General features: G+C 42.7%; 1 protein-coding gene across 4 annotated transcripts in view; it reads right to left on the bottom strand.

Moving 5' to 3' along the window:
* Nucleotides 1-2240: 2240 nt before the first annotated feature.
* KBTBD11 (kelch repeat and BTB domain containing 11) overlaps nt 2241-27101 on the bottom strand; it is a 32677-nt gene continuing 7816 nt past the window's right edge. For 3 of the 4 annotated variants that reach the window (XM_075268407.1, XM_075268406.1, XM_075268408.1), the window contains exon 2: nt 2241-7963. In XM_075268407.1, coding sequence (XP_075124508.1) covers nt 5384-7294 — 1911 coding nt within the window. In that variant the 5' untranslated portion in view covers nt 7295-7963 and the 3' untranslated portion in view covers nt 2241-5383. Of the gene's footprint in view, nt 7964-9962; nt 9979-27101 lie in introns of those variants that run through there. The other variant, XM_075268409.1, reaches the window with a different exon arrangement.

The raw sequence follows: 27101 nt of genomic DNA on the forward strand, positions 1-27101 counted from the left end.
GTGTGTGCTAAGCACACACATTCAGCACTGCTTCATCAAGCCAATACAATGCATTAGCCAGTGCTGATTGGCCAGAGTACGGAATTCGGCCAATCAGCGCTGGCCAATGCATTCTATTAGCCCGATGAAGTAGAGCTGAATGTGTGTGCTAAGCACACACATTCAGCACTGCTTCATCAAGCCAATACAATGCATTAGCCAGTGCTGATTGGCCAGAGTACGGAATTCGGCCAATCAGCGCTGGCTCTGCTGGAGGAGGCGGAGTCTAAGATAGCTCCACACCAGTCTCCATTCAGGTCCGACCTTAGACTCCGCCTCCTCCGGCAGAGCCAGCGCTGATTGGCCGAAGGCTGGCCAATGCATTCCTATGCGAATGCAGACTTAGCAGTGCTGAGTCAGTTTTGCTCAACTACACATCTGATGCACACTCGGCACTGCTACATCAGATGTAGCAATCTGATGTAGCAGAGCCGAGGGTGCACTAGAACCCCTGTGCAAACTCAGTTCACGCTAATAGAATGCATTGGCCAGCGCTGATTGGCCAATGCATTCTATTAGCCCGATGAAGTAGAGCTGAATGTGTGTGCTAAGCACACACATTCAGCACCGCTTCATCAAGCCAATACAATGCATTAGCCAGTGCTGATTGGCCAGAGTACGGAATTCGGCCAATCAGCGCTGGCTCTGCTGGAGGAGGCGGAGTCTAAGGTCGGACCTGAATGGAGACTGGTGTGGAGCGATCTTAGACTCCGCCTCCTCCAGCAGAGCCAGCGCTGATTGGCCGAATTCCGTACTCTGGCCAATCAGCACTGGCTAATGCATTGTATTGGCTTGATGAAGCAGTGCTGAATGTGTGTGCTTAGCACACACATTCAGCTCTACTTCATCGGGCTAATAGAATGCATTGGCCAGCGCTGATTGGCCGAATTCCGTACTCTGGCCAATCAGCACTGGCTAATGCATTGTATTGGCTTGATGAAGCAGTGCTGAATGTGTGTGCTTAGCACACACATTCAGCTCTACTTCATCGGGCTAATAGAATGCATTGGCCAATCAGCGCTGGCCAATGCATTCTATTAGCGTGAACTGAGTTTGCACAGGGGTTCTAGTGCACCCTCGGCTCTGCTACATCAGATTGCTACATCTGATGTAGCAGTGCCGAGTGTGCATCAGATGTGTAGTTGAGCAAAACTGACTCAGCACTGCTAAGTCTCTGCATTCGCATAGGAATGCATTGGCCAGCCTTCGGCCAATCAGCGCTGGCTCTGCCGAAGGAGGCGGAGTCTAAGGTCGGACCTGAATGGAGACTGGTGTGGAGCGATCTTAGACTCCGCCTCCTCCAGCAGAGCCAGCGCTGATTGGTCGAGTTCCGTACTCTGGCCAATCAGCGCTGGCCAATGCATTCTATTAGCCCGATGAAGTAGAGCTGAATGTGTGTGCTTAGCACACACATTCAGCTCTACTTCATCAGGCTAATAGAATACATTGGCCAATCAGCGCTGGCCAATGCATTCTATTAGCTTGATGAAGCAGAGTGTGCACAAGGGTTCAAGCGCACCCTCGGCTCTGATGTAGCAGAGCTGAGGGTGCACAAGGGTTCAAGTGCACCCTCGGCTCTCCTACATCAGAGCCGAGGGTGCGCTTGAACCCTTGTGCAGCCTCGGCTCTGCTACATCAGAGCCGAGGGTGCGCTTGAACCCTTGTGCACACTCTGCTTCATCAAGCTAATAGAATGCATTGGCCAGCGCTGATTGGCCAGAGTACGGAATTCGGCCAATCAGCGCTGGCCAATGCATCCCTATGGGAAAAAGTTTATCTCACAAAAATCACAATTACACACCCGATAGAGCCCCAAAAAGTTATTTTTAATAACATTCCCCCCTAAATAAAGGTTATCCCTAGCTATCCCTGCCTGTACAGCTATCCCTGTCTCATAGTCACAAAGTTCACATTCTCATATGACCCGGATTTGAAATCCACTATTCGTCTAAAATGGAGGTCACCTGATTTCGGCAGCCAATGACTTTTTCCAATTTTTTTCAATGCCCCCGGTGTCGTAGTTCCTGTCCCACCTCCCCTGCGCTGTTATTGGTGCAAAAAAGGCGCCAGGGAAGGTGGGAGGGGAATCGAATTTTGGCGCACTTTACCACGTGGTGTTCGATTCGATTCGAACATGGCGAACACCCTGATATCCGATCGAACATGTGTTCGATAGAACACTGTTCGCTCATCTCTATTAATAAAAAAAAAAAACATCAGGGGCAGGTCCCTCTAATGTCCTAGGCCTTGTGGCAGCTGCTACTGCTCTTACCCCAGTATTTACGCCACTGCACACAACAGAGAAGAATGGTCATGTGATGGCTGTAGGTCTAGGAGTCTAAACACGTCTGTCTTGATGGGTCACTTTTCACTCAGACATGCTCTAGCTTTGTTCATTTTGATGGACATAAAAATAGACGTATAAATAGACTCATAGACATTCAGTGAAGTATCAAATTGTGAGCCCAATAACAAATAAAGCTGAAGACAAATTCTATCAGATAATGATGATCTGCCACTACAGAATACTTTCCGAAGCCTATAAGTAATCCTGCCTTCATGTCTACAATCCCAAGATTATCTATTTTAGTGTTGGATCTGTAGGAGACCATACAGTACATCACACTGGGAAGCAGTACTATATCAGGCCAGGCAAATAAGCATTTAATACATCTGGCCCATGATGCAGAATATAAAGCCCAGTGTATACAATGTAATGATTCTATAATAATCTGTGATATACATTATAAGTGGCTGCATTCAAGAAGTTTTTTGTCAGTTCATAAAATCTTCTTGACTGCAGTTTGAAGGCTTTGAACACATTGTGACAGAGGGAGCATGGGTGTGCTGCCGAACCTTTAAGTTATGCCTTACATGAACTGGGGATCGCCTCCAGCACTGCAGATAAAAGAGCTGGTTTGTGCAGGAAAATGATTTTCCCTGCTCTGTTAAAACTAGACCAGCATTCCTTTCTGTTACATCTTCCCGATATGTGTCACATTACTGAAAAGGAATACATTAAGAATAACATGCATGAATTGCTTTCTAAGGGTCATATAACGATTGGATGTATGGATCAGACTCTGCTTAAGGACCTCCATGCCTCCCTGTCTGTCTAGCATGGCATATTAATCAATAGAACAAATGAAATGGCTTACCTCATTGGAAAGAATTTCATGTTGCAACAAACGCTTTTAAGCTAAGGCCCCACAGAGCGGGTCACAGCCATAAAGTGCTGTGGAAAAGACCGCGGTGGAAACGCAACACGTTTTTTCCGCAGTGCCTTTCAAAGAAAGTGAGAAAGAAAGAGTTTTCCTCTGCAGACTTTCTGTCTATATTATACAGATACGGAAAACACCAGCATTTCCTTAGGTATAACTAACATGCTGTGATTGCAAAAATATGACATTTTGGAAACTGCAGCATGTCCGCTGTGGATATTTTTTGCAATGTCTGGATGGTATTAGCCAGAATCCTATCTTACCAGGTACAGTAAAATGCGCAGCAGAAACCGCAGTGTGTTACAGTACCTGCAAAGTGGATGAGATTCTGGCTAATCCCATCTACACATTGCAGAAAGATATCTGCAGCAAACATATAAAGAAAATTCAGCCTCCTTCTCCCCATTAGGTCTTTGTCTTATGTGTATAACCATAAATCGCTATAGGTATATACCATTTTACTGGGAAATAAACATAACTTACGTTTAATTTTAAGACGCTATTACTGCTACAATACCGATACATGTTTTTCCAGTACTATTATGTGCCCATGAAAGAAAATCGCTGTGTAATGGAATGTTAAATTGACTTTCCATTATTTTTTCCATGGAGGCAGCTTTCTTGTTGTGGTTCCATTATCTCGATCCTAACGTATTTAAAACTTCCTAACACAAGATAAATATCTCCTATTGTATCTGTAAAAGTCTCTGGGGACACAACAATGGTACTGGAAAAAAATAAATGTGTAAAGGTCAGATTAACTAAAAAGATAAGATGTTACCATCCTGAAATGACAATACAGACAAGCAATAGCATCAAATAAGCCTGTAGTGGCAATGCCAGAGACATAGGAAGTCACTGTTACAAAAATGAGTATTCTGTCAAATAACAACAGTGCTAATGTAGTTATACAGTCAAGCACAATTCATTATAAATATAATAGATGCACAATTAGATTTTATGTCTGTAGTTATTGCCAATGTCATGGATTCACAATGTCATGGATTCCCATGGATTCCAAAGACCCTCTAGCTTTGTCAGTTCCATATAAAGCTATATAAAATGAGAGTTGGCTATGATAAGATGAGATTGGCTATCATTGCATTGTGTAGCAGAATACAAACACTGTATATATGATGAAATATTTAGGAGGGGTGATGAAAATATTATTTTCTTTTGAAAGGGGAACGTTTATACTGTGCAAACATTTGTAAACATCTAACCAGATATTTGGATCCATCTGCCGTTGACATCAGTTATAAAAATATATACTTTAATGTATACATTTTCTGTGTTCCTGAAAATCACAGTAAACTGTAGTTTTCAATACATCATATATAAAAAGGTATCATGATAAAAATCTGTCAAACGATTGTTAAAGGGTGTCCATAATACAAGTTAAAGATAGGATACAGTCTGACACAGGCCAAAAGCAGACCCTAAAAAGGCAGTAAATATGCATGGAGAATACAAGACAATTCGGCATATCAGTTGTTGTATCAGATGTGCTGGAGCTGTCCAGGAGCCAGATAACAAAAAATGTTACCCGCACTGTTTCTCTGCCCGTCTCTTTGGAAGATCTGAGCCCATGCCTAGAACAATGGATGGACACCTGGTTTCCCTCCAGTTTTCTGTACCACTCCAGAGGGTATATATATGTAAAGACTCCCTGAAAGTGATGCTGTCGGGTTACCACAGTTGTCAGTAGTGACATCATCACTAGAGTATAAGGAGAATTTCAGTAATATCTAACTTATGTCACAATTTAAGTTTAAGCGGTAAGTTTTAGCTATGTTTCTTAGATGCATATCTATTCAAACATGTTGCTATGAAATATCCCCATCACATGGTTCATTATATTGGAAACACATAATGATATCTACTACATGCAAAACTCTCCTTGGTAAAGGGCTGTAGGCTGGTTCTAACTTACAAGGGCATTTCTGATAAAATGCATATAATATGTATGTTCACATATTTATGATCTTTGTACAGTGATAGACATGCATTTCTGGAAATATTGTGATCCCGGCATTAATGTATCTAGCCATTGAAACAAAAAGACATTTAAAAACATGCAAAATAAATGTAAACACATATGCAATATATCCTTGGTCTTAATGTTATGACTTATTCTCAGGCAAAGAGAGAACAAATGGAAATAGGACTCCTTTTGCTTCTTCTGGTGATGGAAGAAGCTCCAGCTCACAGCTAGCCATTTCTCCTCCAGTTCCTTCTGGTGGTAGTGGCACTCTCAGTGTTACACCTCTGTTCAAGCAATAGATGTTGCCTCCCATGACTGTGCAGCGAAATGGCAGACTGGGCGGTGGTGGTCCTTGGCCAGGACGTAGGTTGACTCCCTCACTCCAGTGCCTAGCCATTGAATTGTAGGTGAAAACACTAAGGCCATGCTCACGACTGACATCAAATCGATAGATGCAGCCTTTGTGGGATACCATCCCAGCAGAGCGTCGGCGGCTGTTGTTGTAGGGGCATTCTTGCCATTCATTGCGTTTTGGATCATATTTGAGTAGTCGGTAAAAAAGAGTTCCTCCGGATACATATATCTCACCATTGCATGTTGTAGCTTCATGGGCCACAGCAAATGCACCCTTAGGCAATGAAGCTACTGAGCTCCAACGGTCCAGGCGAGGATCATATTTTTCTACTGTGAAGAGACACTCCCCACCAATAGCATATAAATATCCATCAAGAGCTAGTAATTTCAACTGTGACCGTGGCTGGGAGAGTGGTCGGACCTTATCCCAGGTATCAGTCAAGGGGTTGTAGCAAAATACCTGGTCAGAAAGTTTTGCTTTTTCACCACTCCCTTTAATACCACCAGCAATGAACAAATAGTTATATAGAACACAGACTCCACAACCTTTAGTATTTGCTTCATCTGGAATCTTTGTCAAAGACCGCCATCCCCTAGCAGATTCAGTGAAGCAATGTACCTGGTAAGCAGTCCCATCATCTTCAATGGACACAATTGATGATGGACTCTGGGGTCTACTGCTCTCTCGGCTTTGAGGACGACTACTACTAGTCATTCGTTCAAAAGCATCATTAATTTCTGCCACCACCAAACACTGTTTGCCGTCCATTCTACGTTGCAAAATCAAGTCTCTCTCTGCACCTGTCAGTCTGCCATAGACATTTGGGTCTCTAAGAACCTGTAGAAAATGGTCACTCATAAATTTGTAAGCGGCTTCCTTGAGCTCATTCAGTCTTTGCTTTTTAGCAATATAGAGTACCTGATAGCAGTTCTTGAGTGATATCTGGGACCTCATACTATCCATGGCACACTGTACAGCACAAGGGATCTGTAGAAACTTTGCCCCGCTGATAACTTCCACCACATTTTCCTGTTTCACTTCCAGTTTGGAGCTGTAAATATAATCCACAAGCAACTGTAGAGTCTGGTAACTTACTCCTTTAATTTTAAGAATGTCTCTTGATGATCGGGCCCTGAAATAATCACTCTTCTCAGCTAAAATGGACTTATGTGCTTTAATCCTTTGCCCCCCAGTCACTTCAATCACCAGGTCTGGTTCACCTTGGGGTTCAGCGTTACCAGATCCACCAAACTTCGCTTCATTGGGTGGTCTTGCATGAGCATGCAGGTATTCACTGAGCGACACAGATTCAGATAAACTTCGTTCCTCACTATCCTCCTCCAATTCTGATACATTGTTCATATCCCACTGACTTCCACTCAACGCCACACTACCTTCGCTCAGTGGTTCAGAAACTGATATGTCCTCAGCATCATTATAAGTTACTTGCCTAGAAATTTCTAGACTATGCATAGGCTGTACAACAGTATCGGAATGAAGACGGTAGCCACCATTAGTGTGGGGTACGCTGTCTTTTTCAATGTTGTGTGCAAGCCTTCCAGAGTTTCCACTTGCCTCCAACCCATCTCCAGGGGACCCACTGTACTCACATGTCCTCTTTGACGTGGCCCCTTTGCTTGCATCATTTACTTTCAAATCACTGGGGTAAGGAGCAATAGACAATGAGGTATCCATATTCGTTCTTTTTTGAGACTGCTGTCACATAACCTTGGTGCTTTTGCTGTTGATTTTGTTGCGTCACTGTTGTTTTTCGAGCATTACACCAGATAGGGTTTGTTTCAACACTGCAACTTTCACAGCCTGCTGGTCTTGAATCTGAGAGCGGAGAGGTGTGTCAGGACTGCACCAGTTCCACAGAAAACTGAACTCTTGAACTTCTTGGTATGTTCAGCCTGTAATGTTTGCTCAGAGAGGATTGCTTTCTTTTTATTACTATCCAGTTCCAATTAACAGCATTAAGTCTGTTCTGTGTATTCAGTGGATCTGCAACAGAATTCCTCTCCCGGAAATACCTTAAAAATTGCAGTTCACAAATCGTGTTCAGTACATTGATGGCTCAGTTTTAATCGACGTGAACATACAAGTATCTTCTAGATCCAGGACTGCTGACTACTAGGTCAGTGGATGTTACACACACATGCTTAGCCGCAGAGATCTCACAGGAATGAGTCACATTTGATTAGCTTTAAGGTGACACTTGCAGGACGGATATAATTCCCTTCAGAAGTTAAGCTGCTTTCAATTAGAGCGTTCATCGCCAGTGTTTCACGCTGCTAAAATATTTGGTTTCCTTGTATGCGCTTATTATATATATATGTCAGTTTTTCAGCTATTCACCTTAGCCTGCAATAAAAAAGAAAATGAGACTTATAATGCTGAAACCGATGAAAAACACATTAATATGACATTATTTCATGTTTTATTGACAAGCGCAAAGAGTAATTTATCTTTGCCATACAAATACAAGGCCATTATTAGCCCACACACCCTTCCAGAGCCCAATTAGAAGAACATTACAAAGAGCAAAAAGCAACAGTGACAGGTTAATGAAGTGGAAAATATATTGTATGAAATATAAGGGATTGCTATACATTGTAATCTTTACCCGACAAGTTATCTTGCAACAAGTGTTTTTGTAAATACAGTATAATAAACTGATTTTTATGGTCCGGAAATTGCACCAATTCGATGCAACCAATAAATGGCTTTATTGAACTGTAGGGAAAAGGTAGAACTCATTATGTTATATAACATTTGCAGGCCTAAGTAGTGACATACATAGAAAGAACAAAGAATAAGTGCTGTGGTCACACATGTTCAATTGTCTGTCTATTCTAAGGGTATTCAATTTAATATGGAGGTAATAACTATTATGCTATAGACCTAGCACTCTACATTGTAAGCAAGATTACTATAGTAGGGTGCATTCACACCAAGGAAAATGGTGCTGAATTTGGTGTGGAATCCGCATCAGATTCAGCGCTAAAAAAACAATCCTCCCATTGAATTTAATGGGTTCCTTTTTCTGCCGAAAAAGAAACCCATTGAAGTCAATAGGAGGCTTTTTTTAGCACTGAATCTGACGCAGATTTCACACTAAATTCAGTGCCATTTTCCTTGGTGTGAATGCACCCTAAGAGCAATAGTGGTGGTAGGCAAGGCTAAATCTCCACCAGAAACCTTGCTGAATTCTAAAGCAAAAAGCCCCACGTTGCAAAAACATACTGCTGTGGAAACACCGCAGCAAAAAAAAGCTGCATTTACAGTACCTTACAAAGTGGGATCCTGGCTAATCCTTGTCACATACTGCAGAACTAAATCTGCAGCAGAAAAGCTGTGTTCTCAAAAATGCCTACTATTCTGAAAATTGCAGCATGTATATTATAACTGAAGAAACGCTGGCATTTTCCCTGTAGGCATAATAAGGGCAGAAAGGCAGAGGAAAACTGCAAAAATGCAAAGAAAAACACTTCTGATAAAAAAAATGTGATGTGTTTCCAATGTATTTATTTTTACAGCTTTTTTTTGCTGTTTTGTTATATGGGGCCTTAGCCTAACGCCAGGGCTCCACATGGTGATGATGCAGTTTGGCCTAAGGATAAGGTCACAGCAAAAAAAGAAGTGCAGGAAAAACCGTGGAAACACAATGTTTTTTCCTCAGTGCTTTTCACGGAAAGACCGCAGAGGTTTCCTCTGCAAACTTTCTGCTTCCATTATACATATAGGGAAACCGCTAGCATTGCTATGGTATAATTGACACGTTGCGATTTTCAAAACCACAACAGTTTTGGAAACTGCAGCGTTTACACTGTATTGTCACGTTTGCACAAGGTGTGGATGGGATTTGCTAGTATTTCTTCTTTAAAAGAAGAAAAAACTAAAAATTAAAGGGAAAAATATGTGACTAGACTAACACAAGGTTATATGATATCTTATTAACACATACACTGTATAACCAAACTGTCCTCTTTAAATGATGTAGTGAATAGAATATTTCACCAGCAGACTGTAACATTTGTGTAATATCTTCCCAGGATAGATAACACTGATGTATTTCTCAACTACATAATATTGCCTACTGTTCTCTCTGTCAAGGCCACAGAATTTGTTGTAGAGGTTATTCAGTGTAACACAAAAAAGAGCTATTACTTGTCTGGCCAATGCTTTCAAAGTGTCAAGAGGTCTACTACAGGATATGCTAGTACACGTTCGCTTTCTTTGTAGTGCAAGGCCACATATGGTCTCACATGGGACAGTCACAATTCTCAACATTGAGGGTGTTTTATATTTGTACTATATATGGCATTCCCGGTACCATGGGGGAAGTTCTTAAGCTATTTACCTAAGTTTTCTGGAGTAAAAAAGTTGCAGATCTTTGTGCAAGCTGGGGTTCTACAAAAAAAACAACTTTTTTTTATCATTTTAAAATTATGTAATTGTTAATTCTTAACACATTTTATTTTTCCTCAAAATCTTGGTTGGCTTGTAAGAAATTGGCAGGGTCAGCAGCAATCTGATATATTTGTTAAGACATCAGCAGAGACTGACTAAAATGTTGTACAAATTTGATTTGACTTTCTGACAAAAGGCCTGTCACAAGCTACGTCAAAGCTGAAAATCTGTGCTTCTGTTGCTGAGATAGTTATATATTTCACAATATCCAAATGATCAACCTATAGCACTAAGGCCGGCTCTGTTCCTCCAAACTGCTATGCCCCAAATTTCTCTAGCATAAGGTGAAACATTAGCATTCGAGTTTCCATTTTTCCACAAGTGAACCCAAAAACCCCCCTGAAATCCCTATCCAGTTAAAAAGAGGCTACCTACAGAAACCCGAAACCTTATGGACTATAATGGGGTACGCTAGGTTTCCACCCAAGATCAGTGGAGAGGAAAGTACTGCTTGCTTGCAATCTGCAATGTGTGGATGGGATTCGCTGAATCCAATCTATTTTGCAGGGACTGTAAAATGCTGTGGTTTTTGTTGCCGCATTTCCGGCCTGGCTAAATTGGATTTATACCATGTGGGACCCCGTCCTTAAAGCGGTTTTCTGAGCTTAGTAATTGGTATGTCTGATCATAAATTAAGCACATCCTCTACAAACACAAGGCACATTAAGGCGCTGTTCTTGATAAATCTGAAAACACCAATACTGATAAATCTGCCCCAATTTGTCTATTCCATTAAACAAATACAAATATATACTGTACATATATTATGTACTGTCTATACTGTGGGGAAGTTAGCTCGGTAGAAGCAGTAGTGTGGACCCAAACAGTCAAGACAGGGACATGAAATGCAGCAAACTAGTTTATTTAAAAAATAAAAAATAAAAAAAAAGGAAAATAAATAAACCTTGACTTCAGGCACAAAAAAATAAAACAAAATACAGCCTTAACTTCAGGCAAAAACAAAAGAGATACCTGCTCATCTGAGCCATTAGCTAACAGAATGGATAACCTAACTATACATGTGGCTTACGTCCAGCCACACAAACACAACAGGCGCAATATTGTCTCACTGGACTCAGGGTTACAGGACAGAACCATACAACCCCTTTCACCTCTTGGAACTGCCATGAACTGCAGCTTTTTATGGGTTAGTAATGAGCCCAGGATCAACACCTGGAGATAAGGCGTACTCCAGATCCACCCTGGACCACACATATGTCATAAACCTGGGGCTGATATATCTGGACTCCAGCGCTCTGCCTGTTACCTTCTCACAATACACACTGCACAGAACAAAATATAAGTCCCAATGGTTGTTAGTTTTATTTTTCTTATTAAAAATGAAACGGCTGACTTAACGAAACAACGCAACAATGACTCAAGGACTATTATATGTTTAATCAAAAAGTGATTTATTAAACCTTATATGATAAAATACTGAAGACGTTCATGCCATATTGTTGCTGTCATCAAGCACTAATATAATCTAAGTGCACACTGAGAAAAACCGATGATGGATAAGCAAATGAAAATCTTAGTAAATCATTTACTTTTGATAAATTAATAGGACTGTGTGGGAAATAGCCAACGTACAGCACTTGTATATCTCCAGCACTCTCATTAAAATGAATCAAGCACGTTTACATCCACTGCTACATTATCAGTGTGAAAGAAAAAAGCACCCCCCCCCCCCATCCTCGTTCACAGAATGATTGAGGGTCTCATCATGTCAGACCACCACCATTGGACAAACAAACAGATAAGCGTAAAAGGAAATCAAAGAAGTTTACTCGGCATTGAGCCCCTATGACAGTCGCACTCGCAGCTACGACCACAGTGACCCCTATACTTATCCAGTAACCTCCAGCAATGTGCAAAACGGAGTCTGAAACCCTAAAGAACATATAGACCCCTCTAACTGTGATTTGATAGTGTTATTGATGCCCAGCACTTGTCATTGTCAAAGTCTCCAACCAGACTTGGCACTGCAGTTTGTATACACTCATTTCCGATTTGTTTCTTTTCTTGCTAAATTTTGGATTAGATTAAAAAAATAGAATAATGTGTTTCCCTTTCTCTGTTTACAATGCAGTCTTGATTTTGAGAAAAAAAAAATGTGTTCCTAAACGGCACTGTGTGAACACAGAGCCTACAACGGCAAAGAACATTCGGAATGACGCTGTTTTCTATTATTTACATAATAGTCAGAAAAGAGTGAAAACCTTGTCAACATCAGCCCTGTGTTTATGTATTAGCCTCCAGCTTTTTGGGCAATGCAGTGCTGGTGTAGGCACTGCTTGTTTACTACAGGCTAGGTGACATCAGTTACTAAGGCAGAACAGAATGTACAAAGCTTTGATGATTTTCCCCATAATAAGGGGGTCTACCTCTGAGTACCCCCCTCCCCATTCCCTCCGCTGTTCAGTGACAAGGTCTTCATACAACTAGAATAGTGGAGAGCCATAAACAAAGCTCTTGACTAAATTGGTTCTGACTTCTGCTCAATGAGACCCTGAAATAACTGCATACACACTGGGCAAGGGTTTCATCTCCTGCTGCTTTCATTGGAAGAGCTGACATATTAGGAAGTGACTTCGCTATTACTCATGTTTGTGACTGTTAAGAGTAAAATCAATTTAATTCTTCGCTACCAAAACATTTAACACAGTCAACGGTCTAGAACATGACTCATGTGCTGCCAGGATTAGAAAATGTGAGGCCCGGTGAGGCCCACAGCTTATTACCAATATAATACAGCATAAACACTTTCCGTAGCACAACATATTCATGATATAATATACATATATACGGTATATATATATATATATATATATATGGTTAGGTAAGGACAAACTGGAAATATTGTTTGATGGAAAAGTTTGGAGTGGATATGTGATATACAGTGGCGTAACTAAAGTCTCGTGGGTCCCAATGCAATCCTTTGTACGGGCCCTCTACTGCATCCCTACAGCAAATTCTTGATAGTGATGGTTAAAGGCGCTAAGGAGTTTAGTCAAGCTTAGTGTGGTTAGGGTAATCTGTGGGTCTCCTTGCACTATAGACTAGATGGAAGCTGCAATCTCAAGAATGATGCCAGTGTTTATAGGCCCCCTAAGGCTACTGGGACCTGATGCAACTGCACCCTCTGCACCCCCTCAAGTTACACTCCTGCTGATATAAACAGCCATTAGCTAGTACTTACAGCCATACAGTCAGAATATTCAGGTGAGATTTTCCTCCATGCTTGCTGATTGCTCACCACCATTAGGTAAGACTTGTGATACATGAATACCGCTTATAGCGGATGTCCAAGTTTTGTTCTTAAAGAGGATCTATAGTATCTAGGATCTATAGTACATAATAAGTACATAATACTAAATACCATACATACATCATTTAATGCCCTCTCTGCTCTGACTCAATTTGGGGGTTTTCTTTATTTTTAAAATCCATCCACCTACTCAAAAGACATGGCCCCTGGAGGATTAAATGTAAACTAGTTCTTATTCAGGCGGTAGTCCCTTTATTTTCTTTTTTATGTAGATTGTGAGCCCCACATAGAGCTCACAATGTACATTTTTTCCTATCAGTATGTCTTTGGAATATGGGATGGAAATCCATGCAAACAACGGAAGAACATACAAACTCCTTGCAGATGGTTTTTTGCCCTTGGTGGGATTTGAACACCAGGACCCCAGCGCTGCAATGCTGCAGTGCTAACCACTGAGCCACTGTGTGGCCCCGGTCCCTTTATTTTCTATGAGAAAAACAAAAGGTTCCTGCCCACTTGGGGAATAAGAGCTAATTCATATTTTTTTGAACAGGTAGACAGAGTTTAAAAATAAAAAGTCAAATGGATTTGGAGCACAGAAAGCATTGAACGGTTCATGGAATTTAGTATTTTGTACTTGGTGACAGATCCCTTAAAGGATAGGGTATATGTTTTAGATTGGTGGTAGTCTTACCATCGGGACCCCCAGCTGTTTTCATTAGAAACAAGAGTAAATTAGATCCTGGTATGCAGCGCCGCACCTCCCATGAGGCGACCTGAAGCGACCGCTTCAGGCGGTGCTATGCCAGGGCCCCGGGGAGGGCGGCATTTTTCCTCCTAAGCCAGTCCAGGACAAGCTGTCCTGGACTGGCTTAGCGTCACCGAGCTGTGGATTGGGGAGCGCTGCTCCAGCGGCCTCCCCTCACGCTCAGGCAGAGAGCAGGTCCTTTCGGGGCCTGCTCTCTGCCTGCTAGTGCCGCTCCGCCACGCCCCCTTCGCTCCGCCCCTTCGCACCGCCCCCTCCTCCCGGGAGCGGGAGCTTTTTTTAGTCCGCCTCGGGCGGCGAGACATGCAGGGTCCAATAAGGAGCTGGAGAGCCCACATTAACACTGCTGTCCCTTCAAAACACCTCCATTACTTTACTGTGACATTATAATGCCTGCTTGTGAAATCATTATTATTACTTTCTTCATATGCTGTGATGTTATAGGGTACACAGTGACTTGTGTGTGTATTATTTCTGTGCTATAATGTTATAGTTGGTATTATCCCTGTACTATAACATTACTGTGCATATCATCCCTGTACAGTGACATCACTAAGTGTATTGTCCCATTACTTTGATTTCACTGTGTGCATTATATGTATTGTAAAATCATAATATGCATTATCCCTGTGTGTAAGGTGCCATGCACACGAACAAATGCTTTGTCAGTGCCCCACCCTTGATTTTCATTATTTTCTACGGCCCCATGCACATGCCTGTATATCAGCAGGAGTCTATGAATAGGGTTGTGAGCCCAGGGCAAAACTCAGGACATTTCCTATACCTGCCCATTTTGATCTTTTGGAGGAACAAGTTCATGTTCGTGTGCATGTATCCTAAAGGAGACCAAAATAATGGTACACTTTTGTAGTTCTGAGCTTGCTGCATTAGGTGGTCATGATAGAGTAGGGTACCATTACAAGTTTTGCTGTGGGGCCCCCCAGTTACTTGTCACACCCCAGGACACAGATGGCACGGCTGTACAAAGGGTTTATTTAAGACTCTAATAACATCCCATTTTTACATCCGTCTATCAGATGCAAAAAAACATTTGCAAATGGATGGTCATCCGTTTACATGAAGACTAACGTGAAAAAAAAAAAAAAAGCTCAGCTTCTGTCAGTTTTTTGTAAGGATGCATGGTTTTCTTTACATTGCATTAATCTCCTTGCAAACGGATTTGCATCCATTAATCCTTTCCCTACATCTGTGGTAATAGTATGGCGTATGCCGGGTCTTTAAAGTGAACAGCAGAGACCCAGAACCCATGAATGAAAAAAAAAATAAAAAAAAATATATATATATATATATATATATATAGAGAGAGAGAGAGAGAGAGAGAGAGAGAGAGATATATATCTCAAACAACAGAGTTCCCTAGATTTGAAATAAAAATAAAAAACTACAAATATAACAAATTATATATCCCTGAAAAAATATTTTCGCCAAATGTCGTAGCGGGAGAAAAATCAATAGAGCCAAACCACATTTTTTGGTTGTTTCATCTCCCATAAAAATTTGAATAAAAAAGTATGAAAACTTCTGACATTCAACAATGTATAATTAAAAGCTGCATCAAGCCCCACAAAAAATGACATCTTATGCAGCCCTGTGAACGGAAATATAAAAATGTTTTGGCAGTCATAATATGGCGAGTCCAAGAAAGAACATTTTGGTTGCATAGCGAACGCTATAAAAACAAAGCCTGGGATAATCTCGCACAAATGCAGTTTTTATCCAATTTCACCCCATTCTGACTTTTTTACAGCTTCCCACTACATCGTACGGAGTATTAAATGGTACCATTACGAAGTACAATTTGTCCTGCAAAGTTCTTATACAGCACTGTATACGGAAAAATAAAAAGTTATGGCTATTGGAAGGCAAGGAGTCAGAAACTAAAATTCAAAAATGTCTGCAGTGGGAATAGATTAAAGGGTTCTGCTAAATGGATGTGATTAAAAAAACATGATCTGAATGGACCCTAACAGTGGCATAACTTATTTGAGTGCACCTTAAAATGGGGCTAAGACCTCAAACCCCGCCAGAGGACCCGGCAAGTCGCAGTGGACCAAAATGAATGCTGGTTATCACCCCATTCTACTATGCCACAGTGGGTCTCTAAAGGCCTAATCACTGCCACTGTCTGCCACCTTCATACACAACTTGCAGGGCTCCATCAGTCCCTTGATAAAACGGATTGTTCTTTACCTCCACAAGTCCCTTTGGCTGCTATCAATCAATCATCAATACCTTTCATGTAAATCTGACTACCACTGGTTGCAAGTGTACGATGTGCACCTAGTATATATTCCTAGTAACTCTGGGGTATGGCCCCAAGGCACAAATTGGCAAATATACTCTAAATATTCCTTTTGAAAAAAGTGTGCTGTCCGCTCCAAGAATATGTAACAGCACAGCAGACAATGTATAATGGAAGTGAATATAAGAAACTTTGTAGCATATCTTTTTTAAGAAAGATGTTTCCTTTCCTCTGGAAAACACATACAAATAACTGCAGCTGATAAATTAGGTAGCTCTCTTAATGCTACTATTTGTCCAGATAACGTCCATCACTGCACAGAATGAGGCAATAAATCCATTACCATCCTCCTCCACCTCTCCTCTCCATAGAGTTCTTTGGAGCAATATGTAAATATACAATACAAAGAAAAAAAGCATGTATGTGGCTCACCTGTATACAAAAATTGCGTTTGCTGAATGATGATTTATTCAGACAGATCCTGGACTGGAAAGGAGTGGCAGAACAGACCAAAACAAAAATGGAAAAAGCTGGCAGCTCTCTGAAGTGCATTAAAAAATAAGTTTTAATAAATCAAAAAATAACTTATTTTATTTTTTGATTTATTAAAAGTTATTTTTAATGCACTTCAGAGAGCTGCCAGCTTTTTCCTTTTTTGTTTTGGTATGTAAATATACAACCTGAGTGAAGACAAGGGGGAGGAGAGCATCCTCATACATTGAGAAGGAAAGCGATTTCCTTAAAGGGGCTCTATCAGCAAAATCATGCTGATAGAGCCCCACATATGCGTGAATAGCCTTTAAAAAGGCTATTCAGGCATCGGTAATGTTATATTAAACTACCCCCCCCCCCCATTTTAAAATAATAACCTAAAAAAGAATGTGCTCTACTTACCGAACGTGCACGCTGGGTGGGCATTCAGGGTGTGTCTTCATCTTCATCCCCGCCTCTTCTTCTTCCGATGTCCTCTGGTCCCGTCCTCCTCCGTCGCTCGCGAGCGGACACTGATAAAAAAAAAAAATGACCTGGGCGCATGCGAAGTAGCCGTAGTAGAAGCCGAATGCTACTGCACATGCGCCCAGGTCATTTTTTTTATATCAGTGTCCGCTCGCGAGCGCCGGAGGAGGACGGGACCGGAGGACATCGGAGGAAGAAGAGGCGTGGATGAAGATGAAGACACACCCTGAATGCCCGCCCAGCGTGTATGTTCGGTAAGTAGAGCATATTCTTTTTTAGGTTATTATTTTAAACCGGGGGGGGGGGGGGTAGTTTAATATAACATTTATGGTGCCTGAATAGCCTTTTTAAAGGCTATTCACGCATATGTGGGGCTCTATCAGCATGATTTTGCTGATAGAGCCCCTTTAATAACAAAGTTTCTTATATTCAGCTGTACTATTCATCTATGAAAAGTTGTTTTCTAATTGGAGGTATGCTTTAAATCTTGAATACAGGGTATATGCAGGAGGTAGAGGAAGACTCTTGTGGCTGTCACCTTTTTGCTTTATAAGTCCGCTTACTTGCTGTCTTGGAGGATTTCTGCCTCAATGTAGTCTCTTTTTTACGTGACTACAATTTACTTGGAAGTGACATTTTGATTATTGTTATTAGAGATGAGCGAACACTAAAATGTTCGAGGTTCGAAATTCGATTCGAACAGCCGCTCACTGTTCGAGTGTTCGAATGGGTTTCGAACCCCATTATAGTCTATGGGGAACATAAACTCGTTAAGGGGGAAACCCAAATTCGTGTCTGGAGGGTCACCAAGTCCACTATGACACCCCAGGAAATGATACCAACACCCTGGAATGACACTGGGACAGCAGGGGAAGCATGTCTGGGGGCATAAAAGTCACTTTATTTCATGGAAATCCCTGTCAGTTTGCGATTTTCGCAAGCTAACTTTTCCCCATAGAAATGCATTGGCCAGTGCTGATTGGCCAGAGTACGGAACTCGACCAATCAGCGCTGGCTCTGCTGGAGGAGGCGGAGTCTAAGATCGCTCCACACCAGTCTCCATTCAGGTCCGACCTTAGACTCCGCCTCCTCCGGCAGAGCCAGCGCTGATTGGCCGAAGGCTGGCCAATGCATTCCTATGCGAATGCAGACTTAGCAGTGCTGAGTCAGTTTTGCTCAACTACACATCTGATGCACACTCGGCACTGCTACATCAGATGTAGCAATCTGATGTAGCAGAGCCGAGGGTGCACTAGAACCCCTGTGCAAACTCAGTTCACGCTAATAGAATGCATTGGCCAGCGCTGATTGGCCAATGCATTCTATTAGCCCGATGAAGTAGAGCTGAATGTGTGTGCTAAGCACACACATTCAGCACTGCTTCATCAAGCCAATACAATGCATTAGCCAGTGCTGATTGGCCAGAGTACGGAATTCGGCCAATCAGCGCTGGCTCTGCTGGAGGAGGCGGAGTCTAAGATCGCTCCACACCAGTCTCCATTCAGGTCCGACCTTAGACTCCGCCTCCTCCGGCAGAGCCAGCGCTGATTGGCCGAAGGCTGGCCAATGCATTCCTATGCGAATGCAGACTTAGCAGTGCTGAGTCAGTTTTGCTCAACTACACATCTGATGCACACTCGGCACTGCTACATCAGATGTAGCAATCTGATGTAGCAGAGCCGAGGGTGCACTAGAACCCCTGTGCAAACTCAGTTCACGCTAATAGAATGCATTGGCCAGCGCTGATTGGCCAATGCATTCTATTAGCCCGATGAAGTAGAGCTGAATGTGTGTGCTAAGCACACACATTCAGCACTGCTTCATCAAGCCAATACAATGCATTAGCCAGTGCTGATTGGCCAGAGTACGGAATTCGGCCAATCAGCGCTGGCTCTGCTGGAGGAGGCGGAGTCTAAGATCGCTCCACACCAGTCTCCATTCAGGTCCGACCTTAGACTCCGCCTCCTCCGGCAGAGCCAGCGCTGATTGGCCGAAGGCTGGCCAATGCATTCCTATGCGAATGCAGACTTAGCAGTGCTGAGTCAGTTTTGCTCAACTACACATCTGATGCACACTCGGCACTGCTACATCAGATGTAGCAATCTGATGTAGCAGAGCCGAGGGTGCACTAGAACCCCTGTGCAAACTCAGTTCACGCTAATAGAATGCATTGGCCAGCGCTGATTGGCCAATGCATTCTATTAGCCCGATGAAGTAGAGCTGAATGTGTGTGCTAAGCACACACATTCAGCACTGCTTCATCAAGCCAATACAATGCATTAGCCAGTGCTGATTGGCCAGAGTACGGAATTCGGCCAATCAGCGCTGGCTCTGCTGGAGGAGGCGGAGTCTAAGGTCGGACCTGAATGGAGACTGGTGTGGAGCGATCTTAGACTCCGCCTCCTCCAGCAGAGCCAGCGCTGATTGGCCGAATTCCGTACTCTGGCCAATCAGCACTGGCTAATGCATTGTATTGGCGTGATGAAGCAGTGCTGAATGTGTGTGCTTAGCACACACATTCAGCTCTACTTCATCGGGCTAATAGAATGCATTGGCCAGCGCTGATTGGCCGAATTCCGTACTCTGGCCAATCAGTGCTGGCCAATGCATTCTATTAGCTTGATGAAGCAGAGTGTGCACAAGGGTTCAAGCGCACCCTCGGCTCTGATGTAGCAGAGCCGAGGCTGCACAAGGGTTCAAGCGCACCCTCGGCTCTGATGTAGGAGAGCCGAGGGTGCACTTGAACCCTTGTGCAGCCTCGGCTCTGCTACATCAGAGCCGAGGGTGCGCTTGAACCCTTGTGCACACTCTGCTTCATCAAGCTAATAGAATGCATTGGCCAGCGCTGATTGGCCAATGTATTCTATTAGCCTGATGAAGTAGAGCTGAATGTGTGTGCTAAGCACACACATTCAGCTCTACTTCATCGGGCTAATAGAATGCATTGGCCAGCGCTGATTGGCCAGAGTACGGAACTCGACCAATCAGCGCTGGCTCTGCTGGAGGAGGCGGAGTCTAAGATCGCTCCACACCAGTCTCCATTCAGGTCCGACCTTAGACTCCGCCTCCTCCAGCAGAGCCAGCGCTGATTGGCCGAATTCCGTACTCTGGCCAATCAGCACTGGCTAATGCATTGTATTGGCGTGATGAAGCAGTGCTGAATGTGTGTGCTTAGCACACACATTCAGCTCTACTTCATCGGGCTAATAGAATGCATTGGCCAATCAGCGCTGGCCAATGCATTCTATTAGCGTGAACTGAGTTTGCACAGGGGTTCTAGTGCACCCTCGGCTCTGCTACATCAGATTGCTACATCTGATGTAGCAGTGCCGAGTGTGCATCAGATGTGTAGTTGAGCAAAACTGACTCAGCACTGCTAAGTCTCTGCATTCGCATAGGAATGCATTGGCCAGCCTTCGGCCAATCAGCGCTGGCTCTGCCGGAGGAGGCGGAGTCTAAGGTCGGACCTGAATGGAGACTGGTGTGGAGCGATCTTAGACTCCGCCTCCTCCAGCAGAGCCAGCGCTGATTGGTCGAGTTCCGTACTCTGGCCAATCAGCGCTGGCCAATGCATTCTATTAGCCCGATGAAGTAGAGCTGAATGTGTGTGCTTAGCACACACATTCAGCTCTACTTCATCAGGCTAATAGAATACATTGGCCAATCAGCGCTGGCCAATGCATTCTATTAGCTTGATGAAGCAGAGTGTGCACAAGGGTTCAAGCGCACCCTCGGCTCTGATGTAGCAGAGCTGAGGGTGCACAAGGGTTCAAGTGCACCCTCGGCTCTCCTACATCAGAGCCGAGGGTGCGCTTGAACCCTTGTGCAGCCTCGGCTCTGCTACATCAGAGCCGAGGGTGCGCTTGAACCCTTGTGCACACTCTGCTTCATCAAGCTAATAGAATGCATTGGCCAGCACTGATTGGCCAGAGTACGGAATTCGGCCAATCAGCGCTGGCCAATGCATCCCTATGGGAAAAAGTTTATCTCACAAAAATCACAATTACACACCCGATAGAGCCCCAAAAAGTTATTTTTAATAACATTCCCCCCTAAATAAAGGTTATCCCTAGCTATCCCTGCCTGTACAGCTATCCCTGTCTCATAGTCACAAAGTTCACATTCTCATATGACCCGGATTTGAAATCCACTATTCGTCTAAAATGGAGGTCACCTGATTTCGGCAGCCAATGACTTTTTCCAATTTTTTTCAATGCCCCCAGTGTCGTAGTTCCTGTCCCACCTCCCCTGCGCTGTTATTGGTGCAAAAAAGGCGCCAGGGAAGGTGGGAGGGGAATCGAATTTTGGCGCACTTTACCACGTGGTGTTCGATTCGATTCGAACATGGCGAACACCCTGATATCCGATCGAACATGTGTTCGATAGAACACTGTTCGCTCATCTCTAATTGTTATTATTCACCCTCCTTAACCCTAAATATACTTTTCAGCAATACAAGAAGTAAGCACTGCGGCAGGAGAAGAGGACGCGCTCCCCGCTAGCTAGCAGCATGCTACTGTTGCTATAGCAGCTAACATGAGGCCGTCATTTGAGTCTGTAACATCTTCACCTTGTCAGGAAGAATTGCATAATCTTTACAAAGAGAAAAGCGATCACTTCCTTATCTGTCACTTCTCTAGCAGCAAAATATTTACTTTACAGTGTCGAAATAGTCATTTTAGATCTCAGGGCTGAACATTGTAGGTTTCTTTCCTGCTAAAAGCTGGGCCTTTTCGTGTATACCGTATAACTTTGGACTAAGTCCAGAGGGAAGGGGAGCATAGAACCTCTACCATTTACCCTGGTAAGGAGCAGGATACTTCACAGCCATGGTGTTATACAGCATAGACTACATAATAAAGTCTAAGATAATAAAATTATTACTCATTGCTCATATTGTGCCAACATTCTCAGCCATGTCGTACACAGCACATCGCATCCAATCTCCCAAACCTCACCATCTAATATCACAAAGCACACAGGCAAATTTAATAAGAAGCCAAAAAAGGATTGTGAAGTGTCCACAGACCTGCAAGAGGACAGAACATGAGAAGTAGTATGTAGTCTCATGGTGAACCTGCAGTCTTCAAGGAAGGTAAATACATCCTTATTTGCTGAAAAATAGGGTAGGGCATAGTAGTACATGTAACCAGAGCCATTTATAAAAAGGTGAGAGGGGAATTTGTTCTGACTAATAACAATGGAAAAGGCAGAGTAGGAGAAGTTACAGGAGTCTACTAAGAAACAGGTGGCCTCAAGCCACTTTGCTGGAGGTGGAGCAAGATGATTCTCTAAGTAACAGCAGCACTTAAAGGGATTCTATCATTGGTGTATTCGGTTTTTAACTGAACCCACATTGGAATACCGGCTATAGCCTGTAGAGAGGCTATTTTCATCCTACCTTTCTTTTCCTTTTTTACACCACCGGTTTTTAATTATTTTAATTATCCCTTGTGTGTTTATTTATTCCTTTTCTGTTATGCAAATGATGCTCAGGGAGCATAGGGGGTTCAGACTGTGCCCCGAGCACAGTCTTGTCATCCCTGCCGCCTGTTTCAATATAATTACTCCCCCTGGATCTTCATACATACCCTTCGCTACATCAGAAGCCAACGTTCTGTTGTTCGGAATTAAAATGCATGCACTGCCTGCCTTTTTGCATTAATGAGTACACTGGGTATGACAAACCTGTGTTCGGTGCACAGGGGTAACATCCCCCTGTACTCCATGAGCATCATTTACATAATAGAAAAGGGAGAATAATTCAAAAACAGCAGCACAAAAACAGAAAGGAATGGTAGGAATAGAATAAAGGTTATCCCAACATGGGATGAGTTTAAAAACAGACTACCGAACACATTTGCAAGCGCTGTGCATTGAAAGCACACGGACCCTATAGACTATAATGGGGTCCGTGTGCTTGCCGTGAGATCTCCGCAGGGAATATGCGGACAGGAAAGTACTTCACAATCTACTTTCCTGTCTACATGGTTCGTGCGGGCAGCACGTGGAAAGCACACGGACCCCATTATAGTCTATGGCAGGGGTAGGGAATGTACGGCTCTCCAGCTGTTGAAAAACTACAACTCCCAGCATGCATACTGGCTCTGCTGTTCTGGGAACTCCCATGGAAGTGAATGGAGCATGCTGGGAGTTGTAGTTTCACAGCAGCTGGAGAGCCAAAGGTTCCCTACCCCTGGTCTATGGGGTCTGTGTGCTTTCGCTGCACACCGCTTGCAAATGCGTTCGGTAATTCGTTCAGGGGTCCCCATGCGGACTTCCCGAACAGATTACAAAACACAGATGTGAACCAAGGGTAAGGCTCATTTTGGGGAGATAAAGTGTCAGATTTATCAATGTGTCTAACGCCATAAAAATAAAAAATCTGTCACATTTTTAGAATGTCTAGGTTAACTTTACATAGTTAATTAGGTGGCTTGGTATCTCTTGAAAAATACACCATGGTACATTTTTTAGGATAAAAATTCTAGTATAATTTGCATGAAAAAACTGGCATGCGTGCTTTACACCTTATTTTCTATGTGTTTAAGACACTTTCTTGCGGTTTGTGCACCTAGCACGATATATGATATAACAATTACTGTGTCAGCTCACCTTCGTATCGAAAAGTTCAACGAAAAAGGGTATACACTGTTCTTCCTGATTTCTGTGACGCTTTGCATGAAGGCATGAATAGTATGCACGGAGGTTGTTTGCCTTTCAGCCCAGGGTGATAATATACCTTCTTGAAATCACCATCCAGCACACATTTTCAAGTTTTGATATAAAACTTAGCCTTTATTTCTTCATTTCAGAATAGGATTACATCCATTTTCAAAATTAAAAAACGCTTAGTATGGCCCATATTGGAAGGAAAAAAGGAGCGTCTGGCTGACGCGTTTCAGAACCCTTATGTTAGCTCCTTACTCATAGCCTGTCAGGCTAAGGCTAAGTTTTATATCAAAACTTGAAAATGTGTGCTGGATTGTGATTTCAAGAAGGTATATTAGCACGATATATGGGCAGGGCTTGTTCTGGAAACTATACCGATTAATAAGTGGTGTAAAGTTAGACTAGATAGTCTAAAATGCAGCAGATTTTCAAACAGTATTAGACACTTTGGACAATCTGCTGCAGTTTATGACTGTCTAGTCTAACTTTGCACTGTCTAAAGGCTAGACAGTTGTAGTTTATCTGCCCCCATGTTGCACATTAAGCTCTGACCTACTTTTTACAAGCACTTTCCATTTCTGATAAGCGTTAGCTGGGCAAAGAATGGAAACAGAAAGAAAGTGTCTATAACCAGTGTAAAGAATGTACTCCAGTATGTTGGTGCAAATTACACCAGAATTCTGTCAGACTTTTATTAGCTTATCTTCCCTGCAGTATGAGTATATGCAGTATAACACGAACCAATAGGACTAATAGTGAGTGATAGGGTCGGGCAAGTACTTGCAAAAAAACCTAAACCAAAGTCAGCTTGATAAATCACAGAGAACTCGCTCACATCAATAATTTCACATCGTAATAACCAAAATCAAAATTTAGTTAAGTGGTGGTGAGTCAGCAAATGCGGAAATGAAATTGCTGAAATAAATGTAATAAAAGAGAACAACAATTGCACAAGGAGACGTGACATATTGACATCTGAATGTTACCAATGGCTACAAGTGTAATAAATGCCTGTGTGTTCGTGCTTCTCCCAAACATTCGGCCATTCATTTTACTACATGGAGTTGTTAGTTGCCATTATACAAGTGATTGCTGAACTACAACGAACTGTACATTACAGTTGTACCAATATACACGTATAACTTACAGGCAATACACAGCATATATTGCCACCGCCATTCTTTCACAGAGAAAAACAATGAATTGTACCTTATGTGAAGGCAAAACAATGGTTGCACCAAGGAATTGTCCCTCAGGAGGATTTCTGAAGGGACGTCCCAGGATATGACCCTGCACTGAGTTATGTTGGGGTGAAGGCGCACTGTACAAAAACTGACCCTCACACCTTTTTTGTTGAGTTTGCACAGGGATTACATTCTGGTTGGTCTGTGTGTCCCCAGAGAGCTGCCACTGTAAGAACAGGAGTTTGCGGTTTATTCTGTGAGAACAGGTAGGAGGGTCACCTGTGAGAACAGGAGGGATACCTGATGGACCACAGGAATGAGATTTGTGTGCGCTCAGTACTGCTTTGGCACACCATGTGCTGCATGTTTCTACCACTCTTGCCAACTGCAATTCAGCAAAGTAAAGTTGGGGTTCTGGTAAATAAGAACATCTGGAGGTTTCCTTGCCCAACTACACGACACAAAACTACAAGTACTGCATAGTTGTTATGACTATCATGCCGCGTGGGGATCTCACAATTCTTTGTATGTACATTGCATTAGACGTGAACATACAATTTTGCATTGGGTGTCAACACACCGTTCATCTTTCTAGTATTCTTCTACAATTTTTTATTTCACTGTCAAAAGTAGACTGAGTTCCAAGTTTCTAGACTACCTTACCAGTGTCTGCCATATTTATATATTGGTTATATCCTTACATTCATTAATTCCTCTTCAGTTTAGCTCTAACTTTTCTACAAGCTTTAATAGCTGCAAATGGTCCTCCTCCAACTCTATATTCCTAGTTGCTGGATAAAGCGTCCTCGTACACTTACGCATGAGCCTCTGTAGGTGTGTTTCTGTGATCCAGTATAGACAGGTAGATATCTGTCACTGCCTTTGTATTCCCTGCTTGAGGCTTTTGGCTGTTTCTACTGCTGACTGTGTTGCCTTACTTTGAGAACATCCTGGAAATTGTGTCTGGGGCTCAAATTCCCACACTCTGCGGCTTTTCTTTAACTCTTCAGACTGAGCAGTGTTGTCAATCGGTATCAGGAATGCCATACCTGGCATTCACGTTTTTTAATCACATTTCTAACCCTTGCATCTTGTAGAAACTGCACCATATCAGCTATACTTTGGCAGTAACTGTCACCACGACAATGGACAGTGTGTGTCAGCACATTGTGGTTGTGAAATCCTTTTTATAGATGTTGCACTTACAAAAACTTAGTTGTTCAGTGGCATATAGTTAACAGATAAAGTGTTAAAAACGGCTGTAAACTGGTTGTTTAACACTATCTTGCTTATTGCCTATAAATATTGTGAGAAGGTAACAGGCAGAGTGCTGGAGTCCAGATATATCAGCCCCAGGTTTCTGACATATGTGTGGTCCAGGGCAGATCTGAAGTAGGCCTCATCTCCAGGTGTAGATCCTCGGCTTATTACTGGGCCAGAAAAGGCTGCAGATCTTGCATTGCAGCACAGTTCCACGAGGTGAAAGGAGGTGTATGGGTCTGTCCTGTAGGCCTGAGTCTGGTGAGACCATATTGCACCTGCTTTGTTTGTGTGGCTGGAAGTAAGTCACATGTATAGATAGGTTATCCATTCTGTTTAGTTAGCGCTCAGATGAGAGAGTTTTTTTTATTTTGTTTTTGCCTGAAGTTAAGGCTGTATTTTGTTTTGTTTGTCAGCGTCTGAAGACAAGGTTTATTTACTGCTGTACATATTCAGTCCCTGTCTTGACTGTTTGGGTCCACACCACTGCTTCTACTGAGCTCACTTCCCCACTATATATATATATATATATATATATATATATATATATCAGTCCAGTCCATCAGCGACAATATAAAGAATAATAGGAATTTTCCTTAATCAAATTAAATTTGAATAAAGAAAATTCCTATTATGCGTTATATGGTTGCTGACGT

This window comes from Leptodactylus fuscus, chromosome 3 (genome assembly GCF_031893055.1).
Source record: "Leptodactylus fuscus isolate aLepFus1 chromosome 3, aLepFus1.hap2, whole genome shotgun sequence".
NCBI lineage: Eukaryota > Metazoa > Chordata > Amphibia > Anura > Leptodactylidae > Leptodactylus > Leptodactylus fuscus.